Raw genomic sequence first — 21,864 nt, 5'->3', positions numbered from 1 at the left:
ATGTAATGTACAGCTCTAAAAAGAGTAATCTTTATTCTGTCAATATACAGTATGAACACTACATACACCATAAGCCAGGTCACAAAATATAGGCTTTACAAATCCCAATATCAGGTAATAAATCTTGCAGAATCAAATGTCAGCGCTCAGCGGGACCCCTAAATCGAATCCTAACCTGTTTAGGTAAATCCCCAGGTCCGGCCTCTGAACTCCTGAGGGTAGGGCACCAATCCTGTTGATTTGGGAGAGAACTTGCTAAGTCCCTGCCCCCTCTGCGTGCTCCAAATGCAGCTGCCTGCGAGCGAGCAATGCAGCTGCCAACAGTAGTGCGACTCCACCACAAACTAGGCCGAGCCTGAAGCCCTCTGGGGCCCCTCAGACACCAGCGGGGTCGAACAGATCGAAAGACCACGCGGCGGTTGTTTTCCCTCCTGTGGCGATCCCCTTGCCTCAGCATGACCCCGAAGCACCTTTCTTGCAATGTGTGCTGAGCCGCACTGGGTTTGCCCCTTCTTCGGCTTTCCTGGCAACACCATTTCAACAGAGGTGGCTTCCTGGCTCGTGCTCACGCAGTCTACATGGCGTGAGTCAGTGAAACAGCACACAGCAATGTACTTGCCCCAAAACGCCCTTCTTCCCGTGTCGGTATATCAGAAGGTACTCACCACGCGCTGGATCAGGGAGTGCCCAACACTCGCTAGTCACCAAGAACTACTCTGGCTAGTTTCACGGAGGAAATGGGGCAGAAACAGCGTCCGGTACACGCTTACTTTGTCATGAAGGTAGAACAGAGGTCTTCAAACTTTTTGATGCCAAGACCTCCTTGTCAAATTTTTTTAGGCGTAAGGACCCTCTGTGACAACATTTTTTAGAACCTGGTACTCTCATCAACGACAACCATAAGCGCCCCCAATTCCCACAGCAAATCATTTTTATGGTGGGGGAATCATATGAAACAGTGTTTAGGAAACCAAAGATCAGTGGGCGTGGTCTAAGGTGTCTAAGCTAAGGTTTAGCTAAAAACAAAGGGGCAGATTTATGAGGCCGTTGCGCCTCTTTGCGCCGCAATTGCGTCACTTTATTTGACGCAACTGCGGTGCAAACAATGCGCCCTATTTACAACGTGACACATCTAGGAGATGCGTCACGTTGTAAAGCCCTGTGCCATAAGGAGGCGTTCCTGCGCAGGGGGGGGGGCGTTCCTGCGCAGGAACGCCTCCTGAAAGTGGCTGAGTGAAATCTATAAGATTTCACTCAGTCACTTTCAGGGCAATGCTGCGTCAAAACCCTGCGCCTGCTTGAAGCAGGCGTAGGTCTTGACGCAGCATTGTGCACATGGGGCTCCCCCGTGCCTTGCTGGAGCTGCGTCGCGCTTGCGACGCGACTCCAGCAATGCGCCACATTTCCGGCACAGATGCGTCACGCATCTGTGCCGTTTTTGCACCATGGTGCGCCGCATTATAAATGCGGCGCACCATGGGTGGTGGAGCTGTGGCGCACTGTGGCGCATGTTAACTGGCGCATCCCTGGGGATGCGCCAGTTAACATAAATCTGCCGTAAAGGATCTTATCTATGAGGAATTGGCGTAGGGCAGCGCCACAATGTCTTCTTGCTGCGCTGCCCCACGTTAATGTCAATGGGCAGGAATGCATCATATTTATAAAATATGGTGCATTCCTGTCCTTTCCTCTTGCGTTGGTGCACAAATTGCTGCCTGGCACCAACATGGGCAGGTTTGCTTTTGAGCATGAAGGGGCACCTTCCTTCACAAAAACAATTCAGAGAGGCATTTTCCTCCTTCTGTGGGAGCTGCAGAAAGCAGCACACATGAAAAGAGGTAAAAACGAGGAGAAATAAAAACATTTCTCCTAGTTCGCCTTCCCTGGGGAGGTGTACGTTTTTGGCGCAGCCCCAGCTTTACATGATTTTGTAAATATGGGGCTGCGTCAAAATCCATGGGAACCCCCATGCAACACCTATGGAACACCTCCTTGACGCAGAGTAAGCCAAAGTAGTGACTTGTGATGCCATGCCATACTGCATATCTATGAGGCCATGCAATGCCATGCAGGGATGCTTTGCGCTGCCTCATAGGTAGGGTTAAGACGCTTGTACCGCCAGAGAACCAAAAAAAGTTTTAGGTCTGTCACATTCAGGCACCTACAGATGAAATAATGTGCGGTGTAAATGTAATATCAGGCAACCCTGTCATTAATTTACCTATATTTCAAATGCCATGTACCATGTCATGAAAATGTACCGTGTTAGTGCTTTCATTTTACCGTAGCAATCCATCCTCCATAATGAGATGCTTACCCAACATGCAATCCGTTCAATATGGGCTCTCGTCTTGCAGCCTGGTGACCTGGTTTGTCTTTATGAAGCTAGTCACATTACTTTTCACATAAGTACTTTGATGGTCACTTGTTTTCCTCCACAAAAATAAACTAGGGTCCTATGAGTTTGATCAGTCAGTTAATAGGCAATTTATTTGGCTTCTGCCCAAAGATGGCCAAGAATTTAAAGCTTGAGACAGCTTCGAAACTCGGCAGCCAATCCCTTTTAAATGGGTAAAATCTAGAGTGCAAGTGCAAACAGAGAAGGAAGAGCAGGTGGTTTAACATTTGGACCGGCTTAGTTAAAGCTATGCATTTCTAGCTTCACAAGCACCGTCAAAGGACTACTCACAGGAAGTAGTAAAATCAGAAATTACATGCTACTGATCAGCAAGTGGCAGGGCAGAGCAAGAGGAAACATTAACAGAAAAAAAACATGAAATCTCGGAACATTTACAACATTGCTCACCAAGGTTTACTTGGGCAGCTCCAGTATTCGCTTTTCTCCCCTCCCTTTAGTAGACATAGGCCATGTTACATTAGCTTGTAACAATTCACGCACCCTTTACACTGGCAGATTATCTAACAGGGAGCATTTACATTTCTTTCAGGTGACAAATGCACACTGGCACGAAAACATTTCACAAAACAGGACACTCAGCTGGAGCATTTCAACAATAGAAATTAGTCATCTGTTTCCAAGAGGAATGTGCGACACCCTTCCCAGGACTCCAGGGCCCCCCTAGGGGTCGCTCTCCACAGATTGAAGACGTCTGAGGTAGAAGAACAGTCCAGTCATGCTCCGCTCCAGACAGGAGCAGCAACTGCAGGCTGACCCACACACAGCAGGGGCAGCACTCCTCACAGAGCTCTCCCAGCTCTCATTCCAGACAGGCTCGTTTTAGATGTATCAAGGATCTTTTGAAGTCTTTTATCTCCCTAAGACTTCCAACAGGAGGCAAACACACACGCACTTGGAGATCTTCTCAAGCTGGATACCGCAGCAGGGCAAAAAGAGTCAGTCCTTTTCCTCTGCCATAGATAGAAGCAGCAAATGCAGGCCAACCCACCGCTCACACAGAAAATGCAGTGCTCCTCACACACCTCTTCAGCTCTTCTTCTTGGCAGGGTCCTCTGGTTTCCAGAAGTGATCTAAAGCCCTTGAGTTTAATGTCTCATTCCTAGACCCCATTTTCAGACCCCACTAAGACTCTCATTGTGCTCTTTCCTTCAGAGTCTCTGAGATCAGTGTAAACCAGTTCTGTCCTCCCTGGTCCAGCTTGACCACAGGATGTGGAGACAGCATTGTGCAAAGGAGACACAGCCTATTCAGGGTCTAGTGAAACTCTTCCCACCACTTTAAATGCATACCAGGTCTATTCAGCATGTCTCTGAGTCACCCAGGAAAGGCAAGGCACACCTACCTCAACACCCTTGGGACTGTCCAGAGTGAATGCACATCCCCAGCTCCTGTCTCTCCAAGACCAACTAGACTAATAGGCAAATGCATGCAGAATGGTAAAGCTAGAAAATGCCCATTTTCCAAACATGGCATTTTCAAACACACCATTTATAAATCAACTTTTCTAAAAGGTGAGTTATTAAATTCTGAGTTCAGAGAGCCTAAACTCCATTTGTCTATCTTGTCCCAATGGAAAGTTAAGCTTGCATGATGTTACAAAGCAGCTCCCATGTTAACCTATGGGACAGGCAGCCTTGCAAAAGTGAAAAATGAAATGCACAGTATTTCACAATAAGGACATGTCAAACACACCAGCACATGTACTACCTTTCACATACACTGCACCCTGCCGATGGGGGTAACTTGGGCCTACCTTAGGGGTGCCTTACATGTAAGAAAAGGGAAGGTTTGGGCCTGGCAAGTGAGCTCACTTGCGAGGTCGGCATGGCAGTTAACAACTGCGCAAGCAGACACTGCAGTGGCAGGTCTGAGCCACCTTTACAGGGCTACTCATATGGGTGGCACAACAAGTGCTGCAAGCTCACAAGTAGCATTTGATTTACAGGTGCAGGCTCACTCAGTGCACTTTACTAGGGACATACCAGTAAATCAAATATGCTAATCATGGAGAACTAATTTTAAAAACAATTTACACAGAGAGCACTTGCACTTTAGCACTGATCAGCAGTGGTAAAATGCCCAGAATCATATAGCCAACGAGAACGGGATCAGAAAAATAGGAAGCAAAAGGCAAAAGTTTGGCGATATACCTGCAACAGGGTCCAGGTCTAAAAGTGACTAATTATAATGATGCGCTTACTGACACCATCAGGATCTCGGGGATGCGCACCCACTCTCCCAATCAGTGTTGCTCCCACATATAAAAGGAAGTGCTCTCTGAGGCCAGACTGTATGATAGCCCATACACTAATGGAAGTCGATGCTCTGCAAAGACTTCAGAACTCCCCACCTTGTGTCTGCAGGACAGCAAACAAAACAGGAAGTGCTGAAGGAATGGGACCTTATTTTAGTCTCTAGGTCAGGATTGGTGGGGTAGCATTTCCAGGTTTGTTTCCTGTCCTGGAATTGGATAGCCACCTCAAAGGCTAAGGAGCGGGTCAAGGACAAGGGACCTAGAGGTAATGGAAAACACACCCATAACATGGTCTCTCTTCCTGCCTCAAATGTTTTTAAAAAAGAGGCTCCTGCCATCCACCACCACCCCCTTGTGTGCCTGTCTTCAGAGGCCAGAGAATGATACCCTGAGGCTTCTGCTGGAAGTCCCACGTAAAAGAAGGCTCTGTGCCAGGTTAGTCACTCCGCCGTACTCAGGGATCAGAGGAGGTTCTGTGCCAGGTCAGTCGCTCCACCAACTCTCAGGGGTCAGAGGAGGCTGGAGGCTCTGTGCCAGGTCAGTGGACTCCACCAACTCTCAGGGGGCACGAGGAGGCTGTGTGCTACGTCAGTGGACTCCACCAACTCTCAGGGGTCAGAGGAGGCTCTGTGCCGGGTAACTGGACTCCACCAACTCTCAGGAGTCAGAGGAGGCTCTGTGAAGGGTAACTGGACTCCACCAACTCTCAGGGGTCAGAGGAGGCTCTGTGCCACGTCAGTGGACTCCACCATTTCTCAGGGGTCAGAGGAAGCTCTGCACCTGGTCACTGTACTCCACCACTCTCAGGGGTCCGAGGAGGATCTGTGCCAGGTCAGTGGACTCCACCATCTCTCAGTGGTCAGAGGGGGTTCTGTGCCAGGCCAGTCACTCCACCAACTCTCAGGGGTCAAAGGAGGCTCTGTGCCACGTCAGTCACTCCACCAGTTCTCAGGGGTCAGAGAAGACTCTGTGCCAGGTCAGTGGACTATGCCAACTCTCAGGGGTCAGAGGAGGCTCTGTGCCGATCAGTCACTCCCCCAACATCCAGAGGCCAGAAGAGGCTCTGTGCCAGGTCTGTCACTCCACCAATTCTCAGGGGTCAGATGAGGCTCTGTGCCAGGTCAGTCACTCCCCCAACTCTCAGGGGTCAGAGGAGACTCTGTGCCAGGTCAGTGGACTCCACCAACTCTCAGTGGTCAGATGAAGCTCTGTGCCAGGTCAGTCACTCCTCCAGTTCTCAGGGGTCAGAGGAGGCTCTGTGCCAGGTCAATCACTCCCCCAACTCTCAGGGGTCAGAGGAGACTCTGTGCCAGGTCAGTGGACTCCACCAACTCTCAGGGGTCAGATGAAGCTCTGTGACAGGTCAGTCACTCCTCCAGTTCTCAGGGGTCAGAGGAAGCTCTGTGCCAGGTCAGCCACTCCTCCAGTTCCAAGGGGTCAGAGGAGGCACTGTGCCAGGTCAGTCAATCCACAAACTTTCAGGGCCATCTCCAGAGGTCATAGGAGGATACTGTGTCCGCGTTACATACAACATGTTTCGTAAGTACAAAAGTGAGTGCAGTGCAGGTGCCCCGGTTCGCCAGGCACATGTTGTGTGGTTGTATAGGCCAATAGGCTGCACCCTCGAGAAGCACAGGTCGGCCCTCTTCCCTCCCCCTCCCCTGTGCCCACCTCTCCTATTCCTCCCCCCTCACAGTATGCCCCCCCTTCATCACTTCAGCCTTACCTCTAGCTAATACGCTCCTCGTCCAATCTGCACCATCCCGGTACTCCAATCTCGTCTCCTCCCCCATATTCCTACCTGCCACCCCCCTTTTTAGTCCACCTCTTCTCCAACCTTCTCCCCTAGTTAACTTTCCCTAAGCTACCCTTATTCCTCCCTCCCCCTCTTCTCTACCCCCTCCTCCCCTCGTTACTCACCCCGATTTCTCCACAAACCCATTGCATCTCTCTACTTCCCCCCACTCCTCCAGGAATGCTGTGCTACCCCCTTTCCCCCCTGGGTAACCCTTTCCATTTCCCTCCCTCTGGCCCAGCAGAACCACTTCCTTTCTTCAACGTCCCTTTCTCCCATCCCCCCTCACTCTGCCAGATGCCCGTTCCCTCACAGCCACCTCTCCTAGCTGACAGGACCTCTACAACCACCTCCCCTCTTTTCCTCCCAAAGCTCCTACATTCCCATGACTCCACACAGTCATCCCCTCTCCTTCTACCCTACGGCCTTGATCCGCATCCATCTCCCCCTAAATATGTCCTTAATTCCTCTCCTTCTTGCAACACCAACAAAGACAACTCTCCCTTCACTTCTGATTCACCAACTCCCGCTCTCAACCTCCACCTTTCCCCACTTTTGAACTCTATACCCCAACTCTCCTCTTGTCCCCCCACCTCTCCCTGCCGTCCACCACCAATTCCACCCCCTCCTGTTTCCATCGAACCACCCAACCTTCCGTGCTCTGCCTTACTCTCTCTGGAAAATAAGCTAGACTCTCTTATCACCTCCATCTCCCAGCTTGTTGCTGCCATTTTACTTTTAAGCTTCAAGATTTCTACCTTTCCATACACCTCTACTCCTCTAGAAACCCCTCACCTTCACACGAGATGTACCGCGCCCCCTCACCCCACTATAGCCAAGCTCAAACTTTGTTAACTCACACAAGCCCTTGTACGCCACCCTTCATCAACCTGCATCTCCTAGCAACCCTACTATCTACTCTATTGTGACCATCTCCTCTGTCAGAACCAAGCATCCACCTAAACCCTCCCGAGCACCCCCGTATAAGTACAATATCCCGATCACCCTTCAGAGCCCAAGTGCCCCCATCACCAAAGCAGTCTCGACAGAGCTGCGCTGTCTGCTCCACAACTGCAGATCTGCAGTAAAACACAAACTTGAAATCTCCGATACCATCACCCTTCACAATATTGACATGCTCTTCCTCACAGGGACCTGGTTCAACGAAACCTCTCACTCTATGTTTGATCTCCTATTACCCACAGGCTATTCTATAGTTAGGAATTACAGAATTGACAACTTCGGGGGAGGTGTTGCAGTCTTAAGAAACTCCCTTCAACTGAATGCTTCTCCTATCAGCTCCTTCCACACCTTTGAATGCCTATCTCTTGAGCTTCAATTGCACCACCGCTCACCCCTCAGATTTCATGTCATTTACCGCCCGCCTTGTAGTGGCCTTTCGTTTATGGAGGAACTCACTGACTTCATCAGCGACCAATACTCGCAAATTGACAATCAGACCTTCGTGGGTGACTTCAATCTCCACTGGGGCTTACCGCAAGACTATTCTGTGAACTCGCTGGCCACCTTCCTCTCTGCAAACCATCTTATCCAACACTGCGCAGAATCAACACACTCCCAGGGCTCAATCCTGGACCTTGTTATTTCTAAAGCAGGCATGCTTTCTATCACTACCCATATTCATGTGGACTGGTCTGACCACCTACTCATCCTAATCTCTCTTCACCTATCACACTCTATAACTATTGGCCAACCTAAGAGGGCTACCTCCTGGTTCCGTGATGCTAAAAATATTGATGTTGGTTGCCTCTGTGAATCAGCTTTCTTATCACTTCTAAGGTTAGACCCGTACCTAGATGTTGACGAACTCACCTCCCAATGTCTTACAGTCCTTGCAGTCAAAATTAATAACGTCGCTCCTCTCCAAAGCAAAAAGATAAGGCCCCCTCCCAGGGCACCTTGGTTCAGCAAATCCCTATATGAAGAAAGGAAGCAGCTAAGATTCCTGGAGAAACAATGGAGGCAAGCGCCCTCCACCGATATTTTGCCACACTTCTTTCAGCAACATCCAAGTACCACAAGCACATCTTCCTTGGGACAGCCTCGCACTTCAGAACCCTCCTTGACTCAGCCAAAAATAGACCCAAAAAACTATTCGGTGTCATCAAGATTCCTAACTGCTCTCCACCAACCTCCAAGTTGGAGGATTCTACAAAGAAAGCAGCGGATTTCACTATATTCTTCGATGAAAAAGTGAAATCCCTTGTGGTTCAGGTCACTCATCCCACCCCTCCAGAGGAGCGCAAATCCTCAGCCATTTGGAAGAACTTTGACCCCTTCTCTGAAGATGCCCTCCACAATTGCATCCTCGAAACAAAGCCCTCCAACCATTCTCTTGACCCCATCCCCAGTGCCATTGCCATTGACTTCTATACCCATTCCCTTTCCTATTGGACCACTCTGGTCAACCTCTCCCTCTGTCAAGGCTCCCTTCCTGTTTCCTTCAAAATTGGGCAGGTCACCCCTCTGCTTAAAAAACCCTCTGCTGATGCGAATGACCTCAACAACTACCGCCCCATCACTAACCTTCCCTTTCTTGCGAAGATCACAGAAAGATGTGTAGCGAAACAACTCTCTCGTCACATCAAAGACAATGATCTTCTTGACAATTTTCAGTCTAGCTTCATCCAAAACTACAGCACTGAAACAGCCCTACTGCAAGTGGTTGATGACGCGCTGAAGATACTCGATTCAGGGGGTCCTGTCTTTTAATTCTCCTTGACCTTTCTGCAGCCTTTGACACTGTCAATCACAACACTCTCCTCAATACTCTACAACAGAGAATGGGCAAGGAGGTCACTGTGCTTAAATGGTTTGCACCCTTCCTCTCTGATAGATCCCAAATTATCAAAATAGCGAACAGTCTTTCATCTCCTTTGGCGGTAGGTCAAGGTGTTCCTCAAGGCTCTATACTTGCACCCACATTGTTCAATCTCTACTTAGAACCACTGGGATCCACTATCATCTCGATGCAGATGACACTCAAATCTACCTCAAGGTTGCCTCCACTCACGATCTCTCCATCCTAAGCTCTACTCTCGACTCCATTCAAAACTGGATGTCAACGCATCAACTGATTCTGAATCCCCCCAAAACTGAATTGCTCCTCCTCTCCTCCTCACTTTCTCCTCCCCCGGTTCAATCATGGATGGATCAGATGAATCTACTTAACAATAAACCCATCAGTGTCGACAGCGCAAAATCCTTGGTGTCATACTCGACAAAAAACTCAATCTAATCTCCCACATCAATTCAATTGCAAAGTCTGCTCGATACCAACTGCGCCTTCTTTGGGGAATCCAACGCTTCTTCCCAGAGCAGGACCTTAAAACCCTGTTGCAATCGCTGATCCTCTCAAGACTGGACTACTGCAATTCTCTTCTTACTGGCCTCCCCAAATCCCACTTGTCCCCCCTTAAATCTGTTCTCCATTCAGCAGCTCGTTTCATTAATGGGGCCAAAAGAAGCGACCACATCACATCGATGTTATCTACCCTCCGCTGGCTTCCAATTGAGGCTAGAGCTATCTACAACACTGCCTGTGTCACCCACAAAGCCTTGCACTCCTCCTCTCCTCGCTACCTGCCGGATAAACTGAAACTCTCTGGAGGCTCTAGACCTTCACGCAATGCGGAAAATCTACTGCTTGAACCTCCCACTTTCAAGAAGGAGAGAACAATGGCCCAATCCTTTTCAGGCAACGCAGTGAGAATCTGGAACTCACTTCCGCAGCAGCTCCGGACCACCACCTCCTCCCAGGCCTTCAAAAGGGACCTCAAAGTTCTCCTCCTCAAAAGACACCTCCAAACTTAATTCACGCCCTCTCTATTATCTGAAGGAAGACCTCCCCTTATTGAAAATTCTATTCTCCATGACTATGGAAGTGCCTTTCCAATGTGGTCTGCCATTTGTTGCAGTATTATCCTTCTACCTGTGTCTGGTACTCGTTTGTAACATGCACACGTCACTTTTCTCTTGTAACACACTGTTTGCTACCTCTTACATTTTGTTTGCTTTAGATACTTGCACAAGTGCCACCATTGCCAACGTAACGTTTGTTCTTGTGCTGGAGTGTCTGCCATTTATTGCAGTATTATACCTCTACTTGTATTTTGTAATCTTTTGTAACCTGCACACATATCACTTTTTCCTCCTGTACTTCACCGTTTGCTTCCTCTTGTATTTTGGTTGCTCACTATTGTCACTTTTGCCTTATGTAACTTAACGTTTGCTTTTGTAATTTGTTCACTGGTAATTTTCTCCCCATGCCTGATTACTGTTTCTATTGTGAAGCGCTCTGACGCCTTCGGGAAAAGTCCGCGCTATATAAAAACGCATAAAAATAAAATGTATGTGTTGGGGACACTGGGGGGGGGGGGAAGTGGGGTCACAGGCGGGGCGGATGAGGTTCAGGAACAGGTACCTACACATTATGTGCATTTAAGAGGGGTTAACGCTACATGAAGTGACACGGGCGGGGGTGGGGGGGCGTGCACCGAGGGGTAACTGAGGTGAGCGGTCAGAAGGGCAGCAGCTGGCAGCGACGAGCCCCGGGCACGGAGCGGCCAGCAGCGCCGCCCACAGAACCCCCTAAAAGCAGCCGAGCTCACCTCCATGGCCCTCCGAGGGCGGCTCCTCACAGACCTCCGGCGGGATAACGACACTGGCCCGAGGATTGTCACAAAGAAAGACCCGCAGAGACCATGAAACCCGATCGCAGCTCAGCACTTCGGCGCCCGATGCTCCGGCGCTCTACTGCGCATGCGCAGCGGATAAGTGCCGCCTTGGCTCACTGTGCATGCCCAGGAGAAGACTCAGAGGGTACAAGTGCACAGTGGGGGCAGTGTCACCCGCACCACACATGATCGGCCCCACAGAAGTGACAAATACCCCCGGGGTCTGCACTTTCCATCAGAGGCACTTACTGGCTTAAAGGCCCCTTCTTGGAGACGGATAATTGAGGGCCGCAGCATCAGCAGAACCAGGTACCGGGCTCAAAGATTCGGGGGTGATTGATGCGCGCCTCGTGTGTAGCGCCTCGTGTCTGGGGTGTGGTATTCATGCGTTTTTATGTAGCGCGGACTTTACCCGAAGGTGGCAGAGCGCTTCACAATAGGAACAGCAATGATACACGAGGAAAAAAATACAAGTGAACAAATTACAAAAGCAAACGTTAAATTACATGAGGCAATGAGAGTACATGAGGATTGCAGGGGAGGTGAGGCCTGTCCCGTGCTGAGGATAACACCTGTTTTGTAGGGGTAGGAGGGGAAGCCTGTCCTGTGTGGGTAGGAGGTGAGGCCAAATCCAGCGCTCCTACAAAAATAACGTCACAATCCACTACCACACTTACCAATTAATACCAGGCCCATAAGAAACAATAGAGCAGCTGAATCATGAGGCAAATGGATCTAATATGTTGTATTTTTATTTACAATAAACAAGACCAGCTTGTCATTTTAAAAGTTTATTTAAAATTCATAATTGCAAAATTCTATTAACTCTCTTTATTAGAATCAAACATTTAGTTTATTAATTCAGTTTAATGCATTAATCAGTCATTGGCAAAGATAACTGTCAATTCAGCATTGCTCAAAATAATGAATCAAAGAAAATATAAACCTAATTTAGCTTTCTGACCTGGAAGGAAAACAAATTAACAAACAGTTGAATGCTTACGATCAAAAGGAAATCGGACAGCACTTCGCCCTCAGGAAACAGTTAGCCCCAATCCCTACAAGAGGCCCAATTTTTATATCATTTTTGCACATTCATTTAACTAAATGTATTCCTTTTTAAAAGTTCAGCACTCTGATTGGTTGATGGCTGTCAGACCACCAAAGCCACCTCTTCCAGGGAATAAACGTCACCATGTCGTTGCTACAGAGTGACATGACTTCCGAGCGTCTTTGCAACAATTTAAAAAGTTGCTTCTTTAACTTCCACCAAAGCTCTGCAAAATCTTTCCCTGTCACTTCCTCGGCTCCCTCATCTGGTGATATTAAAATCACCAAATTACACCAAAAAATTTTAGAAATTTTCACCTATTTTGGAGACAACACACACTGAATTCTCTCGATATTAGTTTCCCTAAACCCCTGTTTCAGCTGTCTGAGCATCTCTCTCAAACTGAACCCTTCGCATTTCTTCTAACTCATATTCCTTTTCCTGTTCTTTTCTGAGTTTATAAATCCTTCTCTTTTCTTTCTGATGCTTCCTCCTCTTGTGAATCAAGCAACTAATTTTTAGCAGCATTATCACTATAATAATGACAATTACTGGATAGAGCACTTTGCCAATAATTGAACTACCAAGTTCAGAAAACCATTCTTTGATAGCCTCCATTCTCTTTCCATTTTTCTCGGTAAAACTTTCTTCCTCCAGGGGTTCTATTTCTTCATGAAAATGTGTAATGTTTCTAACAAGTAACTCTATATCCCGACTTTTGTCAGGTATATAAGTACAGCAATGTTGGACATGCAAGACCCCACAGACTCCACCCTCTTTTGCAAGCAGAATGTCTAGTGCAAGACGATTCTGCATAACCATGCTTCTAGTAGCAACAAGTTCAGTATTAACTAATTGGAAACCACTTTCAGTATCAGTTGACAACCTATCTACAATTGTAGAAACCTTTCTGATTTTTATTGAATTCATGGTAATTCCTACCATTGGAATGACAGCACCGAAGATGTCTCCCAGGATTTCTGAGAAACTTTCTCTTTTGTATCTATTCAGATTTAAATGTTCACCAAATTCAAAAGTACCCTTTTCATTTCTGTCAACATGAAATTTTTTTGGAAAAACCAAACCAAGATAACATGTCCCATACCAGTGGTCTGGGAGGCTAAAATATGCTCTATTGCCACAGATAAAATTAATCCCAGGAAAAATTGGATCCTTACCACCTTTAAATCTCCATCCCCCAGTGATACAATATGTATCCTCACATTGACTAGCACCCACAAAATAATTATCATACAATGTGTTATCTCTTCTGATACAAAATTTACCACTAACTGGTTCATCTATATTAATTGCAGCATTAGTATTAACACCATTTAGTTTTGCGTCCTCCATCTGCCAGTATTTAGATTTAGCATGTTTTAGCATTTTATTTCTTTTGTAAACAGCCCTTCTCTCCTCAACCATTTTCAGGAAAGTCTTTTCTTCAGCTCTCATTTTGCATGTTAGATTATTTCTATAAGCGTACTCATAATTGAGTTCGTTAGTAACTAAAAAGAATTCCCTTATCTGTTTCCCAGGTCTCACTTTGTTCAAGCTATTTACAACTTTGAGATCTGCAAAAACCTCATCAAAGTCTGAATAATAATATTCCAGACGACCAGTTTGATAAAACAGACTAGCTATTACACTGCAAGTAATGCCATAGGTGAGAGGTAACATATTATATGTAACTCCCTCTGAAACAGAAGAAGGCAATTTCACGCACACATAACAATCTTTGACATTCATTACTTTGACATATTCAGACAGAAGCCTTGAAAATGAATTGCTTGAGAAATCTCCAATAGATCTATCTTGATGAGACTCAGGATCATGATTAATAACTCTACTAGACTTGCCAGCAAAGATAACTGTCAATTCAGCATTGCTCAAAATAATGAATCAAAGAAAATATAAACCTAAGTTAGCTTTCTGACCTGGAAGGAAAACAAATTAACAAACAGTTGAATGCTTACGATCAAAAGGAAATTGGGCAGCACTTTGCCCTCAGGAAACAGTTAGCCCCGATCCCTACATGAGGCCCAATTTTTATATCATTTTTGCACATTCATTTAACTAAATGTATTTCTTTTTAAAAGTTCAGCACTCTGATTGGTTGATGGCTGTCAGACCACCAAAGCCACCTCTTCCAGGGAATAAACGTCACCATGCTATTGTTCGTTGCTATAGAGTGACATGACTTCCGAGCGTCTTTGCAACAATTTAAAAAGTTGCTTCTTTAACTTCCACCAAAGCTCTGCAAAATCTTTCCCTGTCACTTCCTAGGCCTTGTAAAAAGAACATCCAGAGCAGTTCATGAATAAGTCTTTGTCAGAGCCACAGTCTTCTCAAAGGTAAAGCACAAAATACAATTGTCCATGAAAAGTTTCCAAGATGACTGCACTTGGCTCCTTCTCTGCTCACGTACAGGCCGACCAACTTTTATTTCAGAACCAGTACTAGGCCTCAAAACCATTCTCGGGCTAGTATTAAACAAACACAAAAGAAGTGATTAATCCAGGTAAAGCAAACCCTTCTGTACCACCCGACCTTTGCTAATTATTAATTAACCCACTAATAAAAGACATCTAGCAGGAGCAAACAAATAAAGCAGCACATAAAATATCTACCATTCTTCATGAAATCCAGCTTTAAGTTTCTGAAAGAGTAAAAAGATGATTAAATGATACACAGACAGACAATCACAACATAGGACAAACATGTAAGCACGTATAATAAAGCACATGGCATGAATGATCAGCCGCATATTAATAGTGACAAAGACAATAGGACAAACATGACAAACAAAACAATATTAATCACATGTTACAAAACAAACCCGCAAATGCAACAAGAGCACATGTTATTAATTCCCGCGTGTTCATGTGTGGTGCAAACTTAACCTAAGTTGATTAATTCAAACAAATCGTGCATCAGCTCATTAATAAATTAGTTCATGTTATGGGAGATTAAATCCATGAGTTAGAATAAAATATTTTCTGAAGCTCACTACATCAGGCCTGTCCAGGCCTGCCCTGTCCTCTGGGTGCGAGGTGTCTTGAGGGCCTCAGCCGCTGTTCTCACCACCCAGAGGTCCTCCCCAGGCCATGCCAGAGAGAAAGAACAGGGTATGCACCCTGGTCCATACCAGGCCTTTCAAGGGAGTGGAAGAGATGTCTGCGCAGCTGGAGCGGGCTGTAATGTCATCTCTCCCATGCAGTGGTCGAAGTGGGGAAAAAAATAGGGGAACTGTGGGTGGAGAATCAGGGGGCAGGAATAACCGAAGAATGGATCAGTGGGCAGAGTCAGGGGTGTGGCTAGAAATAGCAAAACATACCAATTTTTTGTACGTTTAGCATTTCATTGACCAGTTACAGTTTATAACGTTATTTAATTCAAACAATGGATAAACATGTGTATTTGAGGTTTAACCCCTTGCATGCTGATGATGACCCCCAGCCGTCATGCACTACGGCGCTTGTGTGCTGATGACGGCTGGGTGCCGTCATAAACCCGCCCACTTGCAATTTGGCCGCACAGGTGCAGAATCGCGGCTGCATGCAAGGGGTTAATTAAGGAAAAAGCAAACACTCATACGGAATACAGGTTTATGTAAAGTGTGCAAAATATAAGCAGGAACAACATGTTACCTTAATCCCTTTACTCTCATTGTTCAGAAAGACATGAGTATTTTTTGTTTCAAACATCGAGGACATGACTACAGGGCTCCTCCTGTACACATGTGTTAAGCAGGGCTCAGAAGAGAAAGGGACTCTTCAGAAGAATCGAGACTCACGGAAACCCATAAAGGCTTCTTCATATTCATGCCAGCGAGCTAGCTGCTCAATCATAATATAGCAAAAAGAACAACTGGTGGATAAAATGCAGAATAATGTCATACATTCAACCCAGTACAGAGATCTGGGCCTAAATCCATAGTTTTTTGCTCACCATGCCATTCCAGTTTGGACCCAGTCATATGCAAATCAGTCTTGATGCTGCGCCCAATGGGAACAGTCCAGGCTGAACTGCCAGGCCAGGTCCTCCCTGGACTGGAAACAAGCATCCTAGGACCCGGTTTGGGCTTTCAGCCCTCATCAGCCATGATAGCTTGATTCCAGTGGCATGGAGAGCACAGGACCCGCGCCTGGGCATACCCGTCCCACTCGGGGTGACAAAAGCAAAAAGAACAACTGATGGGCAGAATGTAGAATAATGTCATACATTCACCCCAGTACAGAGATCTGGGCCTAAATCCATTGTTTTTTTGATCACCATGCCATTCCAGTTTCCTCTTCTGCCCCATCCTTTCTCCTGCCCCATCCTTTCTCCTGCCCCATCCTTTCTCCTTCCCCGTCCCTTCGCCTGCCCCGTCCCTTCTCCTGCCCCGTCACCTCTCCTGTCCCGTCACTTCTCCTGCCCCGTCACCACACCTGCCCGGTCACCTCTTCTGCCTAGTCACCTCTCCTGCCTAGTCACCTCTCCTGCCCCGTCACCTCTCCTTTCCTGTTGCCTCTCCTGGCCCGTCACTGCTCCTGCCCCATCACTGCCCCTGCCCCATCACTTTTCCTGCCCCATCACCGCTCCTACCCGTTCACCGCTCCTGCCCGTCCAGCACTCCTGCCCGATCACCCCTCCTGCCCCATCACTTCTCCAGTCTCATCACTTCTCCTGCCCCGTTCACTGCTCCTATCCGTTCACTGCCCCTATCCATTCACTGCTCCTGCCTGGTTATCGCTCCTGCTCATGACTAATCACCGCTCCTGCCCCGTCACTTCTCCTGCCCCGTCACTTCTCCTGCCCTGTAACGTCTCCTTTCCTGTCGCCTCTCCTGTCCCGTCACTGCTTTTGCCCAGTCACCGCTCCTGCCCAGTCAATTCTCCTGCCCCTTTACTTCTCCTGCCTCGTCACTTCTCCTGCTTAGTCACTTCTCCTGCCCCGTCACTTCTCCTGCCCTGTCACTGCTCCTGCCCCGTCACTTCTCCTGCCTTGTCACGTCTCCTGCCCGTTACTTTTCCTGCTCTGTCACTTCTCCTGCCCTGTCACTTCTCCTACCCATTACTTCTCCTACCCGGTCACCTCTCTTTCCCCATCACCTCTCCTTTCCTGTCGCCTCTTCTGTCCCGTCACTGCTCCTGCCCAATTCACTCTGTGTAGAACATTGACAAATTACACAAGGGGGCAAGTTCCCCACAGTACTCCGTTTGGGGAAAGCTCCTCCCTCCTCTTTCTTGAGCTCGCCCATGTGCTCCTCATTACTTCCCCACAAGCGGCCTCTGTGTTGCTTTCCACCAATCCTTGAATTGTTTTTTCTCCTTCCTTTCCACTCTTGCTTTTGTGTCCCCTTTAGCTCTCTCCATCTGTTGCTCCTGCGTCCCTACTGTCTTGCTGCGGTGCCCCCCACCCTCCCGTTCACATACAAAAAAAACACATTCATTTTTTTAGTTACCTGGTACAACTTGGATCAGTACTAAAAAGGTTTTTAAAGCAACACATAATTTTGTAGGGGCTCACATGTATGGTGCGTGCGCCTATAAATATACACAGGTGGCCATGTCGAAGGCTTTCGTATTATTCTTTTTTTACTTTAGCCACCCTGCATTGAATCACTGATGCTGTGGAGCGTTGCTGAAAACCATTGCCATTTATAATGGCTCACACAGGCGAGACCTAACGGCTTTGTCTGGCACATGATATGCAAAAAGGCAGGCAGCGGGCATTCCAAAGGGGATAATCATCCTCAATCGGAATGACAATGGGCCTGCCCACAGTCTGTGAGAGCTCATGGAGGGGCTGCTGCAGCCTCTGGAGCTCAACAGAGAAGTGCGAGCCGCAGCAGGAAGCTGGATGAAAACGTTATCGTTTCAATAAAGTACAACTATTCTTGCCGTCCCGGGATGCTTCTTTGAAAGAAAGAAGTAGGGGAACGGACTGAAATATTTTTTTTAAGTAGGGGCACGCCGTGCCCTTCTGTCCCCGCCCACTTCTAACACTGCTTCCATGTCATTGAAGGAAGAGGGGGCTGTGCAGCCTGGTCCTTGCCTGGCTCTGCAATGGAGAGTGAAGAGACATATTTCCCTTGCCTGCCTCGCCGCAGCTGCTGGAGCTCCCAACACTTCACTACCTTCGTACCCTCAATACTCTACTATCTATATCTTCTCATGTAGTTTTTCTCACGTCATAACCATCTGTAGCACAGCGTCTGTTGTAATGTGATGTCATTTCCTGTGATGTCATGGACATCATTAGGCTTAAAGGGACGTGATGTTATTTTCAGGGATGTTGAGGACCCAATCTCAGCCATTGGTATTTACCTGCGGCTGCATTCCAGTCCATTGTTGTGTGGCCCACCATGCCACGTAAGACAGGAAGCAGACTTATGCAAATCAGCCTTGGATTCCTTCCAATAGGAGCAGACCAGCCTGAAGTGCCGGGCCTGATCCTTTCTGAACCAGAACACAAGTAGCACATAACCGGTTTCATACTCTCTGGGCCTTGACTGTAGGGTGCAACTTGATTCCAGTGGTGCAGCGAGCACGGGAACCATGTCTGGGCAGGGCCGGACTGGCCTCATGGGCATTGGGCATTTTCCCGGGATCCTGGAAGGGTGGGGGCGATTTTGCCAAGGGGGTGCATTTTTAGGTCGAGCTATTTATAGCTCTGAACTATTGAAGTTAAAACAAACTCTTTGACCAAGAGGATTCCAAGCCGGATTCCTCCCAATGCATGTTGTCTAATGAACCGTGACGCTTCACCAGGCGCGCGCTTGGCCTCACTCACACCTTCAGATTTCAAAGGAATGCTCTCCCCTGCCCTCCTCTGCGCAATGCCAGAGCTTGCCACTTCACAAGCCCATCAGCCTCACTACCATTTGCTCCCCGAGCCAGGCAACAGAAGCTTAAGACTTCAAAGCAATCCCTTCCGCTCCCCCGTCCCCGCCACACCAGCCACGTCACACCACCATTTGTCGCTTTCCTGACTCGGCTACGGAATTTGCTTGTTGCCGCCATTTGTGAAAGTTATTTTACTTAAAATGTAGGGTTAACGTTGCTATTCATGGCATTTAAATTATCCCGTCACCAACGTAGTTCAGTACAACATCAAAGAGGTACAGAGCACACACTGAATAGCCTCTAGGCGCTGCTAACATATATTACGGATATACATATAGCAGCACTTACTTCCCCCATTGATTTTTTTAAGTGTCTCAGTGATGAGATTGTTATCATGCAGTATTGATGCTTCGTAGCTTCTGCGGTCGGAAGTGGTTCACACACACTGTATCAGAGCTGTGTCTTCTGATAAAACTTTAAACTGCTCTTCCTAATCGCCCGCTTCTCTCTCCCACCCATCGCTTCATCACCCCAGAGTGGCAGAGTTTGCAGCTGCTCTGGCGTGCTGAATAGCCGCGTGCTGAAGACTGCTTCATGGCGTCGAGTGAGCGATGGTGCTGACCAGAGACCCCACCAAAAGTTAACTTTTGTCTTTCCCCGACCCTCAAGAGAGGACCCTCCGGGCTCTTTCGGTTTAACATTGCCTCAGAGCCTTTTTATTACTCTCCTGAGTGGACCCCGTACTTCAGAATGCACATTGCACAGCAGCGCAAACATCGTTAATATCTGCTTACAAGACTGCGTCTGTTCTTGCTCTCCTATTACATCACGTTTATGAGCGAGACATGCTACCTTTTAATTCACATAAGACATTTGCCAATAGAAAGGCAGTGTTCCTTTCTCTTGTTTACTAAACGACTACAATTGTTTCATTCCACATCGTGTTGATAGTCTATTACAAAGTATGTGCATGCTTTTTCATTTTGACTAATTTATTGGTGCCGTGAAGCCATTTATAAGTCTGTCTCTCTCTCCCACATGCTTTAAGGTAAAATGCCGTACTGTCTTTTCCTTCTAGTTCGCAAACAATATACGGGTGGGGAAAAACCCATACCGTAAAAGGCGATTCCTCCACCCCCTCCCTCCCCCACCAAATCAATGTAACTAGTTGGTTTACAAACCATGAAGTACAGGAAAAACACACCAAATGCGGTTTATTAGCTTCACCTAAATTATTTACAGCTGGTAATTTGGGGGTATAGCACGTTGGGATATATTACCTGTGCTTATGGCCACTTCCGTAAAGATTTTCATTCCCAAACAAGTTCTATCTGTTGTGTAGAAGATGAATAGCAACATTTTCTAGTTTTATCTTACTCTTGCGGAGCGGCTCCCATTCTACAGACTTGAGGCGGCAGGGGCAACATAAAGTACCTTCATTCGAGGCTTATTTATTCGCACAGCTGCTCCCACTGCACAAAGGGGAGGGGAGGGAGCAGGGAGAGCCGTGGCTGAGCCCCGCAGATAGCATAATGACAGAACCCAGATCCTGCATAATCGCAGATGTGCGTGAGGCTGGCATAGACGCAGGCACTGATTGTGTACTTTGTGCTCTGAGTTGTCTCGGTGACTACCATTCATCAATACATCCATCCGTGTATCCACTCACTTACTCACTCATCCATGCATCCATTCTTCCGACCACCCATCCATCCATCACACACTGAGCCTTCCATCCATCCATTCCTCCACCCACCCATCCATCTGACCGTCCATCCATCCATCCATCCATTCGTCCATGCATCCATCCACTCACTGATCCATCTATTCATTATCCATCCACTCACTGATCCATTCATCCATCCACTCACTGATCCATCCATTCATCATCCATCCACTCACTGATAGATCCATTCATCATCCATCCATTCAAATCAAATATCTTTATTCGGCTCTTAAAAAGATACCATAAAAGTACATATAAAATTTCATTTAAAAAACATTTAAAAAACACATTAAAATGATTTTAAAAGGAGAGGTAAAAGACATTACATTCATATCGGGAAAATTTCTAAAAATAGTTTCTGGTTACGGGGCATTACAGTTATTTGCTTCTCTTGTGTTCCTTAGCCTCATCGCCACCTTAATAAAACTTATTGTACAAAGCAGTGTATATGGATCCAAGGCTTCTTGTAAAAACAGTAAAGCTGCTTTTGCCTGTCTGATTTTGGCTCTTTTGAGGATCCCTACTAGAAATTTTCGTCTGGGGGCTGAATAAAAAGAACATAACAAAACAAAGTGAAGGGTATCCTGCGGAGACCTACTGTCGCAGCCGCATCATCCATCCACTCACTGATCCATTCATCCATCCACTCACTGATCCATCCATTCATCATCCATCCATTCACTGATAGATCCATTCATCCTTCCATCCACTGACTAATCCATCTAGCCACTCACTGATCCATCCATCCACTCACTGATCCATTCATCCATGCATCCATCCACTCACAGATTCATCCATCCACTCACTGATCCATCCATCCTCTCACTAATCCATCCATCCACTCACAGATCCATCCATCCACTCTCTGATCCATACATCCATCCACTCAAGAATCCATCCATCCACTCACGGATCCCTCCATCCACTCACTAATCCATCCTTTCATCATCTATCCACTCACTGATAGATCCATTCATCCTTCCATCCACTGACTGATCCATCTATCCACTGACTGATCCATCCATCCACTCACTGATGCATACATCCATTCATCCATGCATCCATCCACTCACAGATCCATCCATCCAC

At 47.1% G+C, this 21,864-nt stretch overlaps 2 protein-coding genes across 4 annotated transcripts in view; one reads left to right on the top strand and one right to left on the bottom strand.

The window, feature by feature from the left end:
- The window catches only part of LOC147745333 (uncharacterized), a 124,477-nt gene extending 113,217 nt beyond the window's left edge, over window positions 1–11,260 (bottom strand). Inside the window, exon 1 of the mRNA XM_086952247.1 lies at window positions 11,100–11,260. Within this exon, the coding sequence (XP_086808373.1) occupies window positions 11,100–11,105 (6 nt within the window). The 5' untranslated portion in view covers window positions 11,106–11,260. The remainder of the gene's footprint in view (window positions 1–11,099) is intronic.
- Window positions 11,261–11,280: 20 nt separating this feature from the next.
- LOC147745332 (uncharacterized) overlaps window positions 11,281–21,864 on the top strand; it is an 89,047-nt gene continuing 78,463 nt past the window's right edge. For 2 of the 3 annotated variants that reach the window (XR_015307485.1, XM_086952245.1), the window contains exon 1: window positions 11,315–11,474. The gene's annotated coding sequence lies outside the window, so the exon portion shown is untranslated. Of the gene's footprint in view, window positions 11,475–21,864 lie in introns of all 3 variants that reach the window. The other variant, XM_086952246.1, reaches the window with a different exon arrangement.

The sequence above is a fragment of the Lissotriton vulgaris genome, chromosome 1_1, assembly GCF_964263255.1.
Source record: "Lissotriton vulgaris chromosome 1_1, aLisVul1.2, whole genome shotgun sequence".
Classification (NCBI taxonomy): Eukaryota; Metazoa; Chordata; class Amphibia; order Caudata; family Salamandridae; genus Lissotriton; species Lissotriton vulgaris.
The sequence above is the reverse complement of the archived record's forward strand: the minus strand, read 5'-3'. Positions and strand labels throughout refer to the sequence as shown.